Below are 16,951 nucleotides of genomic sequence, written 5' to 3'. Positions count from 1 at the left end.
GCGTGAGCCAATCGGCGGGCGCAGCGCGACTCGCGCATGCGCCGTAGGGAACCGAGCAGTGAAGCCGCAGCGCTTCACTTCCTGGTTCCCTCAGTGTGGATGGCGGGGGGAGCAGCAGAGAGACGAGCGATCACTCGTGCTCTGCTGCGATCAGCGCTGGACTCCAGGACAGGTAAGTGTCCTAATATTAAAAGTCAGCAGCTGCAGTATTTGTAGCTGCTGGCTTTTAATATTTTTTCACCATGGCACATCCGCTTTAAGGGGTTGTAAAGGTAAAAAAAAAAAAAAAAGAAAAAAATTCCCTAAATAGCTTCCTTTACCTTAGTGCAGTCCTCCTTTACTTACCTCATCCTTCCATTTTGCTTTTAAATGTCCTTATTTCTTCTGAGAAATCCTCACTTCCTGTTCTTCTGTCTGTAAGTACACACAGCAATGCAAGGTTCTCCCTGGTGTGGGGTGTCGTGCTCGCCCCCTCCCTTGAGGGGGGAGGGGGCGAGCAGGAGAGTCAGTACTCCCACTAACACACAGCTCCTTTATCTAGAATTCAAAGAGGTGCAGCGCTACAATACCAACTCAAAGAAATGAAGTGGAAAAAATAAAAAAATAAAAGACAGAAACCTTCATGGTGCAGTATGTTCAATAAAAAGCATTTAATAAATAATAGATGCACTTACAGGAATGAAGGCCAAACTCCCGTAGAAGTCCGCTAGTGACAAAACGTACGTAAGGTGCCGGTGACGTCATCTATCGAGACGGTGGTGTTACGAGCGCACAGGAAGCAAGGAGAGAGACAATCTAGGACGCTGTTGCTCCCATGACATAAACGCCGCATTATAGCTTCATTCCTGTAAGTGCATCTATTATTTATTAAATGCTTTTTATTGAACATACTGCACCATGAAGGTTTCTGTCTTTCTATTCTGAGTTACCCTTGGAACATTGGTGGTTAGATCTGGATTGGTTTGTGGGGAGACCTATATCCCTAGGTTTGGTGAGACTGTGATCCGTAGTCGTGGCTCTCTGGTAAGCAGACTACCTCATCACTGGGTGTTTTTGTTTGAACACAAAGCTCTTAGGAAGATTGGTGACACTCCTTTAACCTTGTGCAATCTTCTTTTTGCAACAATTTGAAAGATCACTTTCATATGGACTTTCTTTGTTACCAATTAAATGGGACTTTGCACAAGTTTTTTTCTGTTTTGATCTTACTTATGAATTTTTCACGGATTTACATACCTTTTGAGGTTCCTATTCATTTTAGTCTCACTTTTTTTTTTTTCACTTAATTTCTTTATACGAGTTGGTATTGTAGCGCTGCACTCCTTTGAATTATATATTGCTTTTAAGTTTTTGTGCTGAACTTTTAGTGCTACTTGCTACATTTATCGAATTAATTTTTTTTTCAAGACATGAACACAATACATTTTTATTTCACAAACCCCTTTTTTCCTTTAGCGCTGCGTCAGCCTTAGGGCATTTTCCTTCTTTTCGTTTTTGTATCTGCAATGTAGAGAGCGTCCTGACTCTCCTGTAGTTCAAGGGGGGGGCGAGCACGACACTCCACACCAGGGAGAAAGTGTCGCGTTACTGTGTGTAGTTACAGACAGAAGAACAGGAAGTGAGGATTTCTCAGAAGAAATAAGGACATTTAAAAGTAAAATCGAAGTATGAGGTAAGTGAAGGAGGAATGCACTTAGGTAAAGGAAGCTATTTAGGAAAAAAAAATAAAAAAAATTGTACCTTTACAACCCCTTTAAAGCATATATCCACTTTTCCAGTAAAAGCTGGCCCTAGCAATATCCCTTCCATGTTTAAATCTCCCAACTGGTCAGCAAGGTTTTTTTATTGCAACCGCTGCCTTTTGAGTATTTTTTATTCAAAGGGTCAATTTAAAATATTCTATATTTGCAACTGCAGTCTGCTCACATAATTTGCAATAAAAACATCTTTGCCATTCTGAAGCTTCCCTCCAACCACTTTGCATATTTTATATATACACTGCGATTCTGTATGTGCCATATATGCTGCAGAAATCTCCCCCACCAAGTCTGGCTACACACAAAAAATAAAGACTGAAGCTCCACTTTAAGCCGTCCACAGGCCTCCAGTAAGACTTAATGTACGCGGAAAGTTTTACAACCTCTCCTGAATGATTTCATTTGACAGATAGATAACCTACGTTTAAAATTGTCCGTTTTGCCACGCTTAGACTAAAAACGCCTGTAAATGAAACGTTTCAAATGCCTCCGAACATCTGTCTTGAGCGCATTTTTTTTTCCTAAAAAAAAAAGAAAAAAAAAAGCTTCTAAACTCAACGGCCTAGAAACGACTGTAAATGACCCTGTGTACATGTACTAATAGGATAACAGAGGAAAGTTCAGGGGGAAGCTGGAAAAAAAACACCCAACTGCTCCCAAACATCCATTTACCAGCAGCAGTGTACATGAGGAAAAAACCATGGGAATCAATCTCACTCTCACTGAGATCGCTTCATTGGTTGCCAGTAAAAGACAGAATCTCTTTCAAGGCACTCAGTCTAACGCATAAATGTGTTCAAGGAAACGCCCCCCAATATCTATGCGAAAAATTAAAAGCTCACAACCCCAATCGCGTTCTGCGATCCACCAACCAAAATCTACTCCAGATACAAGTCCAAAGGAGAACGGAGATTTGCAGTCCAAGGACCCAGACTATGGAACGCTCTACCAGCCAACATCCGATTGGAGGTGAACCACTTGGCCTTTAGAGGAAAAATCAAAACCCATATCTTCTGAGGGCAAAAGTTTCAAAATGGATACTAAGCGCCCAGAGGCGATTCAGTTCGCATGTGTTGCGCTGTATAAGTTTCTCACTCACTCACTAATGAAGCCTAAGGTGTTTTTATACCGCAAGTATAGAGTGACATATAAAAATAGAATAATGACAGTAGAAAAAGGCCTCTCATTAGGTAAACCTTTTCCCACCCTGAAACCTTTCCGGGGTATAAGTCCCTGATGTTGGCGGGAGTGCTCACAAGAGGGCCCTTTTATGCCTCTCTGGTGGTCCTGCACCAAGATAAAAATTCTGGAGAGTAGTACCACCATGGATTAAAAAAGATCATCAGCCCTATTCTTCTTTAAAGTTCTTTTAAATGCTCATCATATCTTGTAACCTTTAGGGCCAGATAATACCACATGCAGCACAGTGCATTTTTAAGCTGCAGCAAAAGTATGGACAGTAGTTTACATGGATTCCAATGGTTCACACCAGTGCAGTGCGTTTTAGTGCAAACAACAAAAATAGAACATGCTGCATAGAATGCACCTGAGCACAGCAAGACCCACTACAATGCAACAAAAATGCACCAGAACGCATTAAAGAAAAAAAAAAAAAAAAAACTTTGGCAAAAGAGAGAGAGGGGGTGGGGTGGGGTGGGGGATGCACTTGAACACATTGAAAATGCACATGCAGAAACCCATATGGATTACAACATTGTGGTGCACACCAGCCCTTAATGCACAATAATTGACATCCTTTTACTCTGTAAAAGTCCCTTCATTCCATATGCATGTCAAATATATACTGTATATAAAAAAAAAATAAGAAATCCTGGGAAAAAAAACAAGTACTTCTTGTGATACTTAAATTGCACTAGCATTTACATGACAATCTTTCGGGGTGTTCCCTTCTCAGTCCAATCAGCACTCTCCCTCTCCACACAGGAACTCAAACACTGGCTCCTGCTGTCAATCAACTGCAGAGAAAGTGGGGGGTGGGGCCAAGCCCCTCTGTGTGTGTGTCTGTGGAGCGTGGTTCCATAGAGACAGCTCTGGAGCAAGCAGGCACCGCGTCCCTTCATAGCAAACAGCTTGGAGACACACAAATTAGAGGAGCCACCAAGATCCCCAGTGGGGGAGCAGAAAATAGGAGGGTCAGGGCTGCTATGTGCCATACCATTGCACAGTGCAACAGGTTTGTTATTTTAAAAGGGACACTAAGGCCTCATGCACACTGGACGTTTTTACAGCAGCCATTTTTGGCAGTAGACGTTTTTTTCTACAGTCAATAAACTGTAGTCAATAAACTCTCCATCATGTTATCCTGTGTGTCCAAGCACACATAGGCTGTTATCAGCAGTTTTTGAGCAGTAAAAAAAAAAAAAACTAGTGGGTTCTGAGAGAAGTTTTTCAGTTGTAAAAACGCTCTAACGCTGATTTTTTTTAAAAATTCAACCAAAAAAAGCCAACGCGGAAAAACGCAAAGAAACGCTAATAAACGCCATTGAAAAAAAACGTTGAAAAAAGCTGAAAGTTATAAGACTCACTGCAAAGCTACTGGCGTTTTTATAACACTATTTTAACGGCCAGTGTGCATGAGGCCTAAAGGTTCCAGTTTTATTTTTTTTAAATAACAAACATGTCATACTTGCCTCCACTGTGCAGCTCGTTTTGCACAGAGTGGCCCTGATCCTGGTCTTATGGGGTCCCTCGGCGGCTGTCTCGGCTCCACTCATCAGCTAACCCCCTTCATGGGAAGCTCTCTACCAAGGGTGTTAGCTTGTGGGTGCGCTCCCGTGATATAGCCGCCAACATCATTGATTTGATTGACAGCAACGGGAGCCAATGGCTGTACTGCTATTAATCATCCATTGAATGACCCAAGAAGCCAGCGCGTTCGCGGCGCGGGACTGTCGAGGGGTCAGGTAAGTAAACGGGGGCTGCTAATCCTCGGATGTTTTTTCACCTTAATGCATAGAATGCATTAAGGTGAAAAAACACATACCTTTAATCTAAAAATTTGTAACCTTTAGTAACACTTTTAGTGAGCTTGAAAGACACAAAAGTAATAAACCAAAATCACCTCTCAAGGCCAGAACAAATGGTGTTTGCACATACTTTTATTGCTTTAAAGAATTTCCTTCAGTTTACTCAATATCTCTGTAAAACAGGGTCTCACACTGCACTATAAACAGAGTTCTGGCACCACCCTCAACATCCCATAAGTCTCCATTAGCCCCTGGGTTGACTGCTTGAATAGCTGAATTGGGGGTCAAGGGCTGTCAGAGCGCCAACTGTGCCCCTTTGTCCATGAGCTGGAGAACTGGAATAATCTCTGCACACTGACTTTTGATGCCTGTTCCTACATAGTTTAACACATTACTTTGTTAGTTTTGGGTCCATGATAGGCTTACCTTTCAAGATAATTTCCTAATAACAGAGTCTATGGAGTCAGGCTGCACATGCTCAGTTTGGTGTGTATTGCTAGAGTTTTTTTTTCTTGGGAGGATACATGTGATCAGCACAGAGTCGATCAGCACAGAGTCAATCAGCACTGTCCAGACAGCCGGAAAACTCCTCCTACAAGCTTTAACCAGCAATTGGCTGGACACCGATAGAAGTCACAAAACTGCTATAATATACTGCTGATAAGAAAAGATATTTAGCAGTTTATATTTACTAAAATAATTGCATTTGCATGTTCTATATACTGAGGGAGACCAGATATAGTGAATTCAGGGTCCTGGGTTAGGCAACACCTTAACGGCTATATAATTTATTTTATTTTTACACTTTCCCTTTTTACTTTTTGATCACTTTTATTCTTATTACAAGGAATGTAAACATACCTTGTAATAGGAATATGGCATGATAGGTAGAGGTCAACCGATATGGGTTTTTCTCTGGCCGATGCCGATATTTAGAAATCGCGGCCGATAGCCGATTTATGATGCCGATTTTTTTTGGATCGATATCATAGGCCGACCCCCCCCCCCCCCCCTTCATCTCATAAAATCTAACAGTTAGACCCCTTTCACACTGGGGCGTTTTTCAGGCGATATATATATATATATATATATATATATATATATATATATATATATATATATATAAAATGTTTGGGGGTTCCAAGTGATTTTCTAGCAGAAAATACAGGATTTTTACTTGTAAGCAACAAGTGTCAAAAAAGATTTAGCCTTTAAATGGTTAAACTGAGTTCAGGCTCCATTCACACCTTGGCGACAAAACGCCCGACGCTCGATACGCTGGAGGGGCGAATTTCCATTGCGGTCTATGAGATGGTTCACATCTCACGCCAAACGCCGAAACGCCTGCAAACAAGTCCCGGACCCTTTTTTCAGGCGGCATTGGCGTTCGGCCATAGACAGCAATGGAAAGGATTGGTTAAAAAAAAAAAGTTTAACGAAACGCGGCAAAATACGCCGCGTACGCGGCGTTACTTGTCGCCTAGGTGTGAATGCAGTGTCAGTTCATTGATAAGTAGCAACATTGTATATCTTTTCTCAAAACTTGGTAGGCTGCCCAGGAGAGAGAAGTCTTCTACGGGAAACTTTAGGCAACTTACATTGACTTCTATTACAGAAGCTTTTTGCAAGTTGTGCTGCTGAAGTTTAAATCGGCTTTTTTACAGCACAAATCGGCCGATGCCGATTAATTCAAAAACACCAAATATCGGCCAATATATCGGTCGGACGATATATCGGTCGGCCGATAATGATAGGTCCTCTTAATGAAGAGATCAGGAGTCTAAAAAGACCCGACATCTCTCCTCTATGCTGGAAAGCATGAGATAAGTATATAAAAAAATAATGATCTCAGGCTTTCCAGCTTCTGCTTACTGGGGTTGGACTAGCTGGAACCTGGCCAGCTCTATGGTAAACCATCGCCCGATCTCAGGCTCCCCAATCGCACAGGAGAGCCTGGGGTGGAGGGGGGTTATCCGACAACATCCTGCAATCACACAATTCCGGTCGGAAAATCCGATCGTGTGTACGGGCCTTAACAATTTCAATTTCCCATTATTTTTTTATTCCGGGACAGATAGATATCGGGACAAAGTGTTAATCTTCACAATGATACATACAGCACCAAAAACGTGAAAGATGTCTCATCCTTGCCCCTTCTATCCAAAGTTAAGAGAAAAAAAAAACAAAAAAAAACACACTATTTTGCAAAGAGACACACTTACCAGGTTTTTTAGGTCTTCTCCCAAGTAATTCAGTTACTCCTTTTCTGAATCTTCTTGCTTCTTCTTCACTTGCAAAATTAAGACCAAGTTGACATGCCTGCAATATAAAAACACACAATTGTTCATATATACAAGAATATACCTAGATCTCTCCCTTATTTACAATGCATTCATAAAGTATTCAGACCTCCTTCACTGTCAATTTTGTTACGCTGCAACCAGTTTAAATACATTTTTGTTCTCATTAAACAATTTTAGAAAGGTTTGCAAATGTATGAAAGGAAAAACTGAATTCTCACATTGGCACAAGTGACTCTTTGCAACAACACTTGAAATTTAGCTCAGGTGCCTCCCATTTCTCTTGATCATTGCCGAGATGTTTCTACACCTTGACTGGAGTCTACCTGTTGTAAATTAAGTAAATTAAATTGGACACAATTTCAAAAGGAACGCACACCTCTATCCACTTACCAACCACCCTGCGCAGATATACTGCGGCAGATCTGCGCTGAATAAACACATCTGATAAGTGATCCAGCACTTCCGTTTCGAAGCACAAGCTGATCAGTGGGTGCCAGCCAATGAACGATTGCCAGAACCCGCTTATCAGCTCTTACACTTCAGGGAAGGGAGCTCTGTAAACATAGAGCTCAGAACACTGAAAAAACAGCAAGATTGCTTAGTAAAAGCACCACATAACACGCACATTATACATGCCGTATAAGTCGACCCGAGTATAAGCCGAGGCCCTAATTTTACCAAAAAAAAAAAAAATGGGAAAACGTATGACCTCGAGTAGAAGCCTAGGGTGAAAATGCAGCAGCTACTGTAAGCGGAAAAAAGGGTCAACAACGCCCATTTGCAGATTTACTGTACCCATTGCAGCCTTACTGTGCCCATTCTCACTGTGCCCATTGGAGCCTCAGTGTACCTGTATTCTTGACAGGCTGCGGGCATCCATTTTTCAAAAGTCGCGGCATCCTTTCCTCCTGGTCCCATTTAGTCAGTGTACCCGTAGGGTCGCGGGTGTCCATTTTTCAAAAGGCTTCCTCCTCCTCCGTGATAGGCGCTTGACACTGTTCGGCTACTGCCTATCACAGAGGTCCTCTCATCCTCTGACTCAATTTCCCAGCAGACGCCGTGTTCAGTGTTCCGCCAATCACAGACCTTCTTTCATCCTCGGACAAGAGGACGTCCATGATAAGCGGAACACGGAACACAGTGTCTGCTGGGAAAGTCCGAGGATGAGAGGACCTCCATGATAGGCGGTAGTGGAACACAGTGTCAAACGCCTATCACGGACTAGAAGAAAGCCGCGACTTTAGAAAAATGGACGCCCGCGACCTGACAGGTACACTGACTCGAGTATAAGACGAGGGGGGCTATTTTCAGCCCCAAAAAAAGGGCTGAAAATCTTGGCTTATACTCAAATATATACGGTAGTTAGGCACACATTTAACCCCTTGATCTGCCCTAGATGTTAACCTCTTCCCAGCCAGTGTCATTAGTACAGTGACAGTGTATAGTATTAGCACCGATCACTGTATTAGTGTCACTATTGATGTATTAGTTAGCGTACCCCCCCAGCCAGCATCAGCTAGTGTCAGATTGCCCACCATACCATCAGTCCCACTACAAGTCACTGATCACTGCCATAACCAATATAAAGCAAAAAAAATCCAGAATCTATAACTTTAATGCAAAACAAATACAAATTTCCTGGGATTTTTTTTTCATATATATACCAAAACACATTGCAGAATAAATTTTGGTCTAAATTTTTGAAGAAAATCGATTCTTTTACAATATATTTTATTAGATATGTTCTATAGCAGAAAATATATATTTTTCCCCAAATTTTGTCCAATACCATCCCAACAGTAAAGCATGCTGGTAGCAGTATCATGCTGTGTGGATGTTTTTCAACAGCAGGGACTGGAAGGACCTCAGCCTGGGCTGAAGGCTCACCTTCCAACATGACAACAATCCTAAGCACACAGCCAACACAGGAGTGGCTTATGGACAACTCTGAACGTCCTACAGTGGCCCAGCCAGAGCTGAACATCTCTGGCGAGATCTGAAAATGGCTGTCCACCAATGGTCCCCATCCAACTTGAATGAGCTTGAGAGAGGATTAGCAAAGAACAAAAAATACCATAATCCAGGCGTACAAAGCTTGTCGCGGCCTCCCCAAAAAGACTTTATTCTAAAATTGCTACCAAAGGTGCTTCAACAAAGTACTGAGGTAAGGGTCTGAACGCCTAAGTACATGTGAAATTTCAGTTTTTCTTTGTAATAAAGGCAGACATTTCCAAAATTCAGTTTTCACTTTGTAATTATGGGGTACACAGTGAATTTAACCACTTCCATACAGGGCACTTATACACCCTCCCGCCCAGACCAATTTTCAGCTTTCAGCACTGTTGCACTTTGAATGACAATTGCGCGGTCATGCTACACTGTACCTAAACTACATTTTTATAATTTTGTTCCCACAAATAGAGCTTTCTTTTGGTAATATTTGATCACCTCTGGGATTTTTATTTTCTGCAAAAAAAAATACCGAAAATTTAGATTAAAAAAAATAAATAATTTTTTTTTGTTTCAGTTACAAAACATTGTAAATAAGTAAGTTTTCTACTGCACTGATGGGCACTAAAATGCGGCACCGATAGGCGGCACGGATGGGCTGTAATGTGTTGTACTAATGGATGCCAATCAGTGCCAAACAATAATGCCTGCCAATCAGTGATGCTCATTATGGGCACTGATTGGCATCCATTGTGGGCACTGATTGGCATCCATTATTTATTTCTGATTTGCATCCCTGGTGGTCTGGTGGCATCCCTGATGGTCCAGTATGAGCATCCTGGGGGGGCATCGCTGATAATCGATCAGAACAAACCCCCCCCCTGTCAGAGGAGCAGCCGATCGGCTCTCCTCTACTCGCGTCTGACAGACGCGAGTGAGGAAAAGACGATTATCGACTTTTCCTGTTTACATCGGGATCAGCCGTGATTGGACACGGCTGGTCACGTGGTAAAGAGTCTCAGACTGACACCCTGCAACAACGATTGCTGCGATGCACGCCCCCGGGGGCGCGCAGCGGCTCAATATCCTGAAGACGTCATATGACGTCCAGTCAGGAGATTGAAATCACTTTGCCGCCGTCATTTTGCTATATGGCGGGCGGCAAGTGGTTAAACAACTGTAGTATCAGGCCGCAACATAAGAAAAAGAAAAAAAGAAAAGGGGTTCTGAATACTTTATGAATACAATGTACATAGAGATAAGCATTCTAATAAAGACAAAACTTTGACAAAAAATATCCTGTTATGAAGTAGCTACCAAAATGGTTCCCCCACCCAGAACAGCACAGTACACTTAATTCACATAAAACAGTAGACATATACTAGAAAAACTTTTCCAAATAGTATCTTCCCTGTATTTGCTTTTACTCTTCATAAAGTACAAGGGGCCACCAGGTTTCCATTTTTTTTTTTTAAGGATTTATTTTCAATAAACAATCATGGAGTAAGGTAGGTGGTGACAGAACAGTGTGGACCAAGCACAGTGTACTCCAGAGAAATTACATTATTTTTTTTATTTTTTTAAATCATACTTACCTAGGTGGAATCAGCATCGGTCCAATACTGCATCAGCCCCCTGGCGTCTAACACTGAGAACCGTGCGATCGAACAATGATTGCTCGCTTCTCACAGCTCCGTGAGCAGAGAGCTGCTGACTATTAGACAGCGGGTCTCTGCTCTACCCCCCGTGCGCTGGGCTGTGGAGATGGCGGGAGCGACCAGCTCAGGCTCTCAGCAACTTGCTGAGAGGCCGAGCCGGGTGCCAAACCAGGGATCTGGGCGGATCCCGATGAGGACTCCCGAGCCTGTGGACTTCAGCCCGCACTGTGCTGAAAACAGGTCACAGGAGTGCAAAACGTACTGCACTTCTGTGATCCACCGGAGAAGTATAGCCAAAGGGGCTTTGTCTGTACTTCAACACAAAGGACCTAATAAAAGCAAGCAATAGATTTTTTGGTCCTCTGAAATTGTGGCATTAATGGTTCAAGCCCTCACCAGGTCTACAGCAAGAAGCCAAACTACATGACTGATTGTCCAGAGCTGTGAAGCAGCTCTGGACCCTTAGAATGGTTGCCACTTGTTTAGGATCAAGGCAAAGCATCCGCTTCAGAACTTTGTGTTTAAAGTTGGCAATGTCTAGTGTACCAAACCAAAGAAAATCAGATGCATCAAGCTACTATAGTCAGCATAACACACCAAACCATGGCTTACAATCTAAGGGAGGTGAAGTACACTTTGGTATATTTAACAGATTAAGCAGCAATTCTGTAAATTGAACAAAAAATGCACTGGATAAAACAGTTGCTTAGCATAGACCAAACCAGACAAAGCAGGCTCATCAAAGTCTCTGGTATCCATGATGAAATAAATTGGAGCAATGGCTGAATGGCCAAGCTCCTTGGAAGAAATAGGTGCTTTTGGAATTGGATACAGGCAACATACTAGTTGGTGTTTCAGCGCTGTCTACCCAAGTCAAAGTAGTCAGGTCAAGATGATTTACAACTCCAAACAGGTTGGGAAACAGTGTAAAAACTACATAAAAACAAAATGCAATCATTTGCAAATCTCATGAATACATATTTTATTCACAATAGAAAAAAAAAAAAAAAAAAAAAAAAAACTTAGCAAATGTTTAAATTTTAAGGAAAAAAATAAATAAATTGGCAGCAACAGGTCTCAAAAAGTTGGCAACAAGGAAGAGGTGGAAGAACATTTTAGGTTAGGTTAATTGGCAACAAATCAGTAACATGACAGGGTATAAAAAGGGCATCTTAGAGAGTCAGAGTGTCTCAGAAGTAAGGGCTCTTTCACACGGAGCGGACCGTTTCCGGGTCGGCTCCGTGTGTCTCCGTCGGCTCAGCGGGGATCCCCGCTCAGCTGTCGGCGGATAGGGCGATCCCCGCACACAGTGCAGGGACCGCCCTGTCTCTGCTCCGCTGTCCCCTATGGGGAACCTGATGCAGACGGACCGTCTGCATCAGTTCCGCTTCGCCGAACGGAAGAAAAATAGGGTTTCTTCCGTTCGAAAAAGCGGATCCCGGCGGACGCCAGCGGATGCTCCATCCGCTAACGGACGCGTTCCCATAGGGATTCATTACAAGTCCGTTAACGGACTTGTAATGAGCGGACGAACGGTCCGCTAGTGTGAAAGGACCCTAAAGGTGGGCAGAGGTTCTGTGAAAAGCTGCGTCTAAAAATTGTAAAACAGTTTCAGAATAATGCTCCTCAACATAAAATTGCAAAGACTTTGAATACATCATCGTCTACAGTAAAGAATATTATCAAGAGATTCAGAGAAATCTCTGTACACAAGGGAGAAGGCTGAAATGCAATATTGGATGCCTGGGATCTTCGGGCCCTCAGACAGCACTGTGTTACAAACAAGCATGATTCTGTGATGGGCATTACTGCATAGGCTCAGAAATACCATCCAGACAACATCGTTTTCAGGGAAGGTCCATTTCAGCAGGAAAAAGCTAAACCACATACAGCATCTACGACAACAGCATGGCTTTGTAGTAGAAGGGTACGTGTGCTCAACTGGCATGCCTGCAGTGCAGACCTTTCACCAATTGAAAAATATATGCTGCATCTTGAAATGAAAAATATGACAAAGAGGACCCAGGACAGTTGAGCAGTTAGAATCCTATATCGGGCAAGAATGGGACAACATTCCTCTCCCAGAACTCCAGCAAATGTTCTCAGATGTTTACAGAGTGGTGTTAAAAGAAGAGGAGAAACACCATGGTTAACATGGCCCTGTCCCAACTTTTGAGACCTGTTGCTGCCATCAGTTTATTTTTTAATATCCCTTTCACACACACACAGTTTAAAAAATTACTTTGGACACAACTGCAGTGCTTCTTAACTTCCATACTTACATCACCAGAAAACGTGTGGAAATAGGATCTTGGGCTATTATATACAAAATTATAATAAAGCTCTTGCTCATAGAGTTGCCGACCATCCTGGAAAGACACATGCATGCATTCGTTAGAAAAAGATAAAAATCAAACTTGTAGCAATTTCAAGAGGTCTCATGTGACAAAAACATACTTTGATCATCACAGTGCATAGTGAATTCATCCTATTGGTTAAATTCCTACTAAAACGAAAGTCGAATACCCATGAATATCGTATGGAATTATGTATGACTGGCAGCTTATGAAATCAGATAACAACCATGATCCAAACACTAATCTACTCATCTCGGATAATCACTGCCCTATTTCAGAGGTGCCCTAACTGTAGTTTATGTGTCACCATACCGCTCACGGAGCCCACTGCAATAATGAAACATTGCCCAATTTGCATGCGACTATATGATCATTCGTTTTTTTGTTTTCTACCATGTCTAATTTCAGCTTGAGGTAAAAAAAAAAAAAAAAAAAAGGCCAAAACAGCCACATATTTTGCCAGTTTTGCAAAAAATAAAATAAATGTACCGGTATATATCAGACAAAGAATGGTTATAAGATAGCTTATGAAAGAACAATGAGAAGTAACCCATAGCAACCACGACAGGTGATGCCAGTAAACTGCTACATTAGTCACTATGGGTTAATAACCTTCACCAAGCCCTGTTCCTCTATTTTTTTTTTCTTTTAAGAAAAGAGAATTAAAAAGCTTGCACATGGAAATATACTCTCTTTTTGTACTGCCAACATATTTTTTAAAGGCTACACAGTGGGCAGACAATCCTCTGACTAAGCTGAAGAATTCAGCTGAAATGCCTAAGTTGGCCTATTCTGGGCACATGTAAATCAAAATTGAGTGCGCTAACCACAGCAAGCAAAATATATTGCTGGTTACAGAACATTCATTAGAAGAATCTTACCTTAATGTCATATATTCTAATGAAGTAGGATCTCTGCGGGTTGTCCTTTACCAAGCACACTACTCCACAACATTTCTTTAACCATGTGGAATTGCGATCCGAGACATAAAGTTGTACAACAGCTGAGTTAATAGTCTACAAAAGAAAAAAAAAAGGTCAACAAATGGCAAATCAGTAATGCACATGCCTTACTCCTTAAATGCTGTATATGCCCTAAACAAGTATGGTACGAGTAGGAGTATGGTGCTAAAGAGGAATATATTGATGAAAGTCATTAAAAGTGGTTGTAAAGGTAAATGTGTTTTCCCTAAATAGCTTCCGTTACCTTAGTGCAGTACTCCTTCACTTACCTCATCCTTCCATTTTGCTTTTAAATGTCCTTATTTCTTCTGAGAAATCCTCACTTCGCGTTCTTCTGTCTGTAACTCCACACAGTAATGCAAGGCTTTCTCCCTGGTGTGGAGTGTCACGCTCGCCCCCTCCCTTGGACTACAGGAGAGTCAGGACACCCACTAACACACAGCTCCTTTATCTGCAATGTAGAGATCGTCCTGAATCTCCTGTAGTCCAAGGGAGGGGGCGAGCACGACACTCCACACCATGGAGAAAGACTCGCATTACTGTGTGTAGTTACAGACAGAAGAACAGGAAGTGAGGATTTCTCAGAAGTAATAAGGACATTTAAAAGCAAAATGGAAGGATGAGGTAAGTGAAGGAGGACTGCACTAAGGTAAAGGAAGCTATTTAGGAAAAAAAGAAAATTGTACCTTTACAACCCCTTTAAAGCCAGCCATAGACTGTTCAAATCTCGGCCCATGTATTCGCAGGCTGATCGATCGATTAACTTCAGTACAGCCAGCCTGTCAGATTTTACATGCAGTTATTGCCAACAGTTAGTAATCAATCTGTGACTTCCCCCGCCAGGCGAACACTACATGTCTAAGCCCACCCCTTCCAAAGGTCCAGCACTAAATAACCCCATCATATCGGATATTAGGTGGTGCTTGTGCATAAAGTAAATTATCTGCAATATCAATAAGGACAAAATAAAACACACGACAACCTAGAGATGTTGGAATTTACAATGCATCGTGGTTTGTGAATTGAGGAGCAATTGAATTTTCCTTTTTTGAAATTGAATGACAGGATCTCCACCTCTTATTCACAGAACACAATGCATTATGGGAGAATAGTAATGCACCCAATAAGGCGATAGGACAGAAGGAGGCAGGCAAGCAGTGCAACTTTGCTCAGGGCATTATCCAGTTATGAAGGAGGCCCCAGGTAATGGGATACACACTATTACAATAATAAGTGTTAGGGCTGCACAATTCTGGATACAATTAGAATCACAATTTTTTTTGCTTAGAATAAAGATCACGATTCTCAGTCTAACATTATCTTTCATAATACACAAAACAAAAAAAATTGGACTATACCATTTCGTTTTTGTTTTTTTAATTCATTGAAGTATATTTTGAATTTGCTTAAAACTGGTTAAACTGACCTAATTTACGGTCCGAAGTTCATTCCTTTGATCTAGAACCAAGAGATACTATGGCCTGGAGTTACGACGGCGTATCTTCGGATACGCCGTCGTAACTCTGAGTTGCGTGGTCGTATCTATGCGCCTGATTCATAGAATCAGTTACGCATAGATTTCTATTAGATCCGACCGGCGTAAGTCTCCTACGCCGTCGGATCTTAACTGCATATTTACGCTGGCCGCTAGGGGCGTGTACGCTGATTTACGCCTAGAAATATGTAAATCAGCTAGATACGCGAATTCACGAATGTACGCCCGGCCGACGCAGTACAGATACGCCGTTTACGTTAGGCTTTTCCCGGCGTAAAGTTACCCCTGCTATATGGTGGCGTACATGCGGCGTAACAAATGTTAAGTATGGCCGTGGTTCCCCCGACAAAATTTTAAAATTTTACTTAGTTTGCGTAAGTCGTCCGTGAATGGGGCTGGACGTCATTTACGTTCACGTCGAAACCAATACGTCCTTGCGGCGTACTTTGGAGCAATGCACACTGGGATATGCCACGGACGCCGCGGTGTCAATCACGTCGGGTCACATAACATTTACATAAAACACGCCCCCCTGTTCCACATTTGAATTAGGCGGGCTTACGCAGGCCTATTTACGCTACGCCGCAACTTACGGAGCAAGTGCTTTGAGAATACAGCACTTGCCCGTCTAAGTTGCGGAGACGTAGCATAAATAGGATACGCTACGCCGGAACAAAGATACGCCGATCTACGAGAATCTGGCCCTATGTTTCCCTTTGGCTGAGGTGGTTTTTTCGTCCTTTTGACAGATCTGTGCAGAGAACTGGCTCTGCACTTTAACATGAATCAGGGAAATGCTGTATTATGATCGTGAGGGGGGGGGGGGTTGAATTGCAATTACAATTTTTTACCGATTAATCTTGCAGCTCTAATACAAGTGTTTGAATAAACACACAATTAAAACTGCAGCTTTAAACACACCAGACCTTTGGCAACCAAGCAAAATGGCCAATTTAGGACTGAACACATGAAAATAAATAAATCGTAATGGTGTTTTAATGTGTAAGCATTTGACCCAGTAGAAGTACACGAGGGTCACAGGCTAGGGTTAATATGCAGGCATGCAGAAAGCATCCAAATGGAAGATAGTCAAGTGTAGGAAGACTCCATAATCTCCAGGCTCTTCCCACTTCAACAACTGAATATTATACAAAACCCACATACAAAATACCATGGCACGGTTTTGATATTGTAGAAGCACACATCAAATGAATAGTTCATTCATTATTCCTTTTCCAATGTGCGTACCACAAATCTACAAGTAAATGCCAAAGTAAAGTTCACAACTCCAAGAAATTAAGATGAAGTTTAAAAGCATTAAATATTCAGTAAAAGTCTTGTTTACAATTTGATCTCATTAACAACTTCAGCTACGGAAGATTTTACCGCCTTCATGACCAGACCATTTTTGCCATTCAGCACTGTGCTACTTTAAAGCGGAGGTTCACCCGAAAACAATTATCTAACATTACATCCAGCATA

At 42.0% G+C, this 16,951-nt stretch overlaps 1 protein-coding gene across 2 annotated transcripts in view; it reads right to left on the bottom strand.

Moving 5' to 3' along the window:
• WASL (WASP like actin nucleation promoting factor) overlaps window positions 1–16,951 on the bottom strand; it is a 77,833-nt gene that overhangs the window by 26,958 nt on the left and 33,924 nt on the right. For both annotated transcript variants that reach the window (XM_040343704.1, XM_040343705.1), the window contains exons 2-4: window positions 13,894–14,028; window positions 12,938–13,024; window positions 6,967–7,063 (exon numbers count right to left, since the gene is read on the bottom strand). In XM_040343704.1, coding sequence (XP_040199638.1) covers window positions 6,967–7,063; window positions 12,938–13,024; window positions 13,894–14,028 — 319 coding nt within the window. The remainder of the gene's footprint in view (window positions 1–6,966; window positions 7,064–12,937; window positions 13,025–13,893; window positions 14,029–16,951) is intronic.

This window comes from Rana temporaria, chromosome 3 (genome assembly GCF_905171775.1).
Source record: "Rana temporaria chromosome 3, aRanTem1.1, whole genome shotgun sequence".
In the NCBI taxonomy this organism is placed as follows: Eukaryota; Metazoa; Chordata; class Amphibia; order Anura; family Ranidae; genus Rana; species Rana temporaria.
Note: the sequence above shows the minus strand (reverse complement) of the source record. Positions and strands in the feature narration are given on the sequence as shown.